The 5,293-nt window shown below is 34.3% G+C and overlaps 1 protein-coding gene across 1 annotated transcript; it reads right to left on the reverse strand.

The window, feature by feature from the left end:
• Positions 1 to 321: 321 nt before the first annotated feature.
• On the reverse strand, positions 322 to 2,346 carry LOC115974052 (cytochrome P450 71D8-like). Its single transcript, XM_031094276.1, has 2 exons — positions 1,426 to 2,346; positions 322 to 1,044 (listed from the first exon to the last, which is right to left on the reverse strand). The coding sequence occupies exons 1-2, from the start codon at positions 2,344 to 2,346 to the stop codon at positions 412 to 414; spliced, it is 1,554 nt and encodes a 517-aa protein (XP_030950136.1). The 3' UTR covers positions 322 to 411.
• Between the last annotated feature and the right edge of the window lie 2,947 nt (positions 2,347 to 5,293).

Consider the following 5,293-nt stretch of genomic DNA (forward strand, 5'->3'; position numbering starts at 1 on the left):
GAGTAAAATCAACCGAGTCGTAATATTTTTATTAGAGGTCTAAACAAGCTCTTGTGTTTTTAACACATTTTCAAGCTTTCAGTATAGAACACTAAAAATACCACAGAAATCATCAATAGAAAAATATTGATGGTTCAAAATTTATTTTGCCATCATGATGAAGGGGATAAAAGATGGGTAAAAAGATAAACTTCCAATTAGTTCATCTATTGGAAAGTGACGATCATACAAGCTGAGGGACTTGCTCAAAAATTGGTGGAATATCGTGTCTATAACACACATGCGCATGCTGACATTGAAATGAAGATAAAAGTTTTTGGTGATGAGTACCACCCAAACTAACATATTCCATTAATGTCGAACATACACTTAAAATTAGGTACTATTTCAGATACTCTTAAAGGTTACACCCTATTGACAGCATGGCTCAATGAGGAAAGGAATACGAGGAGTGGCAATTAAATACAAAACATTCTTTCTCCTACAAGTTCCTCCTAAACTCTCAGTCATATCAAGTTCTTCTGGTTTGACCTCATTTGGTAGTTTCCAATCAAAGTGGTACAACAATTGAGTAAGTGCAAGTTCAACAGTTGCAACACCAAATGTTATGCCTGGACACATCCGCCTTCCCGCCCCAAATGGAAGGAATTCAAAGTAATTACCTTTAAATTCAGTAGAAGAACCATGAAACCTCTCTGGTTGAAAGCAATCAGCATTGACCCAATAATCTGGATCTCTCCCTAATGCCCACACATTAACAAGGACTTTAGTTTTAGTAAGGATGTCATATCCGTTACTATTACATCTTTCCCTACATTCTCTTGCAACTAAGGTTACAGGAGGATGTAATCGTAAACTTTCTTTGACTACTGATTTCACATAATCTAACTTTTGGATGTCTGTATCTTCAATTTTCCTCTTTCCTTCTAAGACCTTGCGCACTTCAGCTTGTGCCTTCTCCATTACCTTTGGGTTTCTTAGCAACTCCGACATTGTCCATTCTAAGGTTGTTGCTCCACTATCACCCCCAGCAAGGTAGATGTCCTAAAAAAGATTTGAATTAACTTCAATTTTTTAAAATCTTAATCGTAGTTGAAAAAAAAATGAAAAACCTTAGCACTCATATCAGAGCTTGACTGCTTGTATAATAGAAAAAAAAAAAAAAAAAGTAAAAAAAAATCACATTTTAGCCAACCAAGCCCATAATTCACCTACATCAGGTCATGTAAAATTGTATAAAAATGCATTGTTACTACAGTAATTGTGTAAATTTACACAGATATTATTTTTTTTTTTAAATTTTTGGATGATAAAAAAAGAGAGTGAATGAAGATTGTTGTATGTGAAGAAAGATAAACAATTTAAAAAAATCATAAAAAAAATTGATGCTCTTAATATATATTGAAAATGTCTGTAAAGTCATACCAATAGGATAGCTTTGATGTGTTTGGCTGTTAACTCAAAGTTGAGGTCGCTTGACTTCTGAAGTTTTAGGAGCACATCAACAAGATCTTTTTTGCATGAAGGGGCATCGGTAATAGTGCTAGTGTTTATCATATTTATCTCATGATCATCAATTATATCCTGAAGAATGTTGTCAATCTTTTGATGTAATCTCTTCAAGGTAGTCTTCATACCATTGATTGAAGCAATAAACTTAAGTGAAGGGTACAAATCCGGCACATTAAAGCCTGAAGCAAGCTCCAATAACTTCTTCATCAGAGATATGAACTCATCTTGACCTTTGCACTTTTCCCCAAATGCTGCCCTTGAAATTACAGTATTTGTCATGGAGAATAAATTCTTGCTGAGATTTACGGGAAGCCCGTTGGACGAAGAAATAGTTTCAATAAGATTCCATACCTCTTCTTCTCTTATTGATCTAAATGACTGGACTCGCTGAGCATTTAGGAGTTCTGAAACACAAATTTTTCTCATTTGTCTCCAGTAATCGCCATATTTAGAGACAAGAATGCCTGAATAATCATATGAGACAAATTCACTCACAAAAAAGTCAGGTCTCTGCGCAAAACAAAGTTCATGCGTTTTCAATACCTCTCTAGCTGCTTCTGGTGATGAAATGATCAAGGCCGAAACCTGACCCAACTGTAGCTGCATAACAGGTCCATGTTTCTTTGCTAAATCTCTCAAGGAAGAATGAGGCAGTGATCCTGAGCTAATCAACTGATGCAAATTCCCTATAAGAGGAAGCTTCCACGGCCCTGGTGGTGACTTTAGGATGGCACCTCGGGCTTTATTATATCTCTTCCAATATGCCACCACCAAAAGGAAGAAGAAACAAGAAAGAAGTGAAGTAAAAGATGGCAACTGGAACATCATGGACATTGAAGAAGCTCTTATTGTAAGCCTCAGGATTTTTATCCAAAGTTCTCCTTTCTTACATAGCTGTGAACTCTAGATAGGTTTTTGGGAATCTTAAGTACTCGTTTTGATAGAAGTATTATACAAAAGTTTGTAAGCATCTAATAATGTCATCCAAGAATCATTGGCATTTTAAAAGTGATTTCATATCATATAACGTGCAAGTGACAAACAAGAAATCGATTTCATATTACAAATAATTAAGTCAATGCTTTGGTTGCATAATTGCGGTCGATTTATCTAATTAAGGGTTGACTAACTAGTAATCTTTTCTACAAAGTTGGAGTAATACAACAAACAAGGAACATTTGATAATGATTTTATATATCATGACATGTGGGGTGGGAAACGAGTACTAATATTTTTTGTTACAAGAGACAAAAAAAACATTTTATATATCATGACATGTGGGGTGGTAAACGAGTACTAATTTTTTTTGCTACAATAGAAAAAAAAAAAAAAAAAAATTTATATCATATATCACGACATGTGGGAATCGAGTACGTATAATATAAAAAAAAAAATAGCCAAAGCTGAGCTGCTTGTCACAATTTACAAATATACAATTTACAAATATCCATTATCATACTCCTAAAATGAAGACCTATATTGAAGGTTGTATTGAGGTTTACTGCCAACTGGTATAGTATATGTGGAGCAACAAAATTCGGTCCCTAGGTTGGCTTAGAATCTCTGATGAAAATAAAAACCTACCGACTAGAGAAATGATAACACTGCAGAGCAATGTTTACTTTTAACTGGAATCTTTATGGCTATTACTTCGTACAATTAACATAAATTTTATAATTGTTAAAATTGATGAGACAGTTGTTATATCATGTTAGAGTTTCTATTAGAATTAAGAGAATGTCAGTTTTTAGATCCCTTAAACAATTAATTTAACCTAGTTAATTAGCCAAGTTGTTACTTAGTCCAATTAAACAATTCTAGGTTATCATAATCAAACAATCATATCATGCATAGCAGCGGAAAATAAATAAGACAATGATATGATCACTCAGGAAAACCAAACCGGTAAAAAACCTGGGGAGAATTTAACCTAGCTATCCTCAAGGTAAAAAGCAAATCCACTAGAAAGAATCGAAATTCATACAATAAGACTTACAAGCCCCCACGCTCGACTTCTTATTGCTGCCAACCAGTAGAACTTACTGACACGACCACGTGCAAGCTCCGAATCCACGGACTCCTTCTTTCTTTGGCCTTTGCAAAACACAAACACCCCCGTTTGTGACTTTGAGATCTCACTCAAAGGTTTAGCAACACAAACACTCCTGTTTGTGACTCCAAGACCACCCTTGAAGGTTTAGATCATCAACACCTTTGATGACAAGAGAAGGCAGCAACTTCTACAATACCGGATTTTGAGATTCTTCAAGGAATAATACCGGTAGAAGATATAAGAGAGATTTTTAGGAACAAAACTCTAAATACAAAAGAGGCACACTCTTTTCTCCCTGGAAAGCCACATAAAAACGTGCTTAGAGTTTCCTTTATATACTGGGAGAAGTAGATTAGAAACCCTAATCCTAAATGGGCTTGAACTGCTGTTTGGGCTTAATTAAAATTCTGTAGATACGACTTTCGATCGGTCGAGCCTGTCTTTCGATCGATTGAGCCAGACAGATTATGAAATCTTCTTTCTGCAGCTTGTATGTTCTTGAATCTTGACTTGAATCACCTTGAGCATTGTCTAATAAAACCTATAGACTCTAAGATCTATATCTAGACAAGTTTGTGTTCATGATTTGCCAATTGTTCTAAACATTTAGAACCTAACAAACTCCCCCTTTGGCAATTCTTGACAAAACTTTCATACAAAATGAAATGCTCAAATACAAGAACAACTCAATACAAGAACAACTCAATACAATAAAATGCCCAATTACATCACAAATCCCAATCTAAGACTCCTAACCTAGAAGTTGCAAGAAGAGGTAGAAAGTCTTGATCAGAATGTACCTGTCTTTCCTGAAACACTCAACAAACACATCACCGCATGTGTGGAAAGAAAGACATATAAACAATAATATGAGACAGAATAAATAAAATAAAAAAAACTAACTCTCCCCCTAAGTTAGATACAACAAAAAGTTTTTTATATTCTCCCCCTAAACAAAACAAACAGGTCATCTATGTCTCCCCCTTTTTGTCACGTATTGACAAAGACTACCTAATCAGAAGGTAGACAGAAAACATACGCAATAGAGTAAGAGAAAATAAAGACAACTCCCCCTATGAAGAGCAACAACTCCCCCTAAGAACCACAAAGGTTAAAAAAATTTCTCCCCCTATAAAAATAGGAAAAACAAAACAAGTTTTGGGAAAAACAGTTTTGGGGATAAATAAAGAGGTTGGGGATAAATAAAAAGACACAAACCAAGTTTAAAAAAAAAAAACTAAGTTGAGGATACACATGAAGAAAAAATATTCTCTCTTTCAATAAAATGCAAACATGGCACTATGTGACCCATAAACAGTTGCATGAGAGGAGAAAATATTTGCACATTGATTATCCATCATAACTCTTAAGAAAATAATTTTCTACAATTCACACTTAAAAAAAAAGGCATATACTAGAAAGTACATAGCTCAAAAATTAATCAATCAATTTTTTTATCAAGTTGAGTACCCAATGTAGCAAAGTGTATGCATGTTATATGTGAAAACAATGAGAGATATGACTGCAAAACTGTAAGATGGATACAAAAACAATGCAACGCATGTGAATCCTAAACACAAATGATGCATGGAAAAATCAAATTTTTGAAAAAACAGAGCAATTTAATGCAAAAACTCCTCAAAGCACAATATTTCATGAATGAAATGCATGAGTATGAGATTAAAAGTTTTTCAAAAATACTTGAATGCAACCCAGATTTTCCAAAAA

This window comes from Quercus lobata, chromosome 2 (assembly GCF_001633185.2).
Source record: "Quercus lobata isolate SW786 chromosome 2, ValleyOak3.0 Primary Assembly, whole genome shotgun sequence".
Lineage (NCBI taxonomy): Eukaryota > Viridiplantae > Streptophyta > Magnoliopsida > Fagales > Fagaceae > Quercus > Quercus lobata.

What these genes read in the sequence shown, in the direction of transcription:
- LOC115974052 (XM_031094276.1), bottom strand. Translation starts at nt 2,346, where the DNA reads ATGTCCATGATGTTCCAGTTGCCATCTTTTACTTCACTTCTTTCTTGT. An exon ending in ACATCAAAGCTATCCTATTG is followed by an intron (nt 1,045 to 1,425) that starts GTATGACTTTAC and finishes AATCTTTTTTAG; the next exon opens with GACATCTACCTTGCTGGGGG.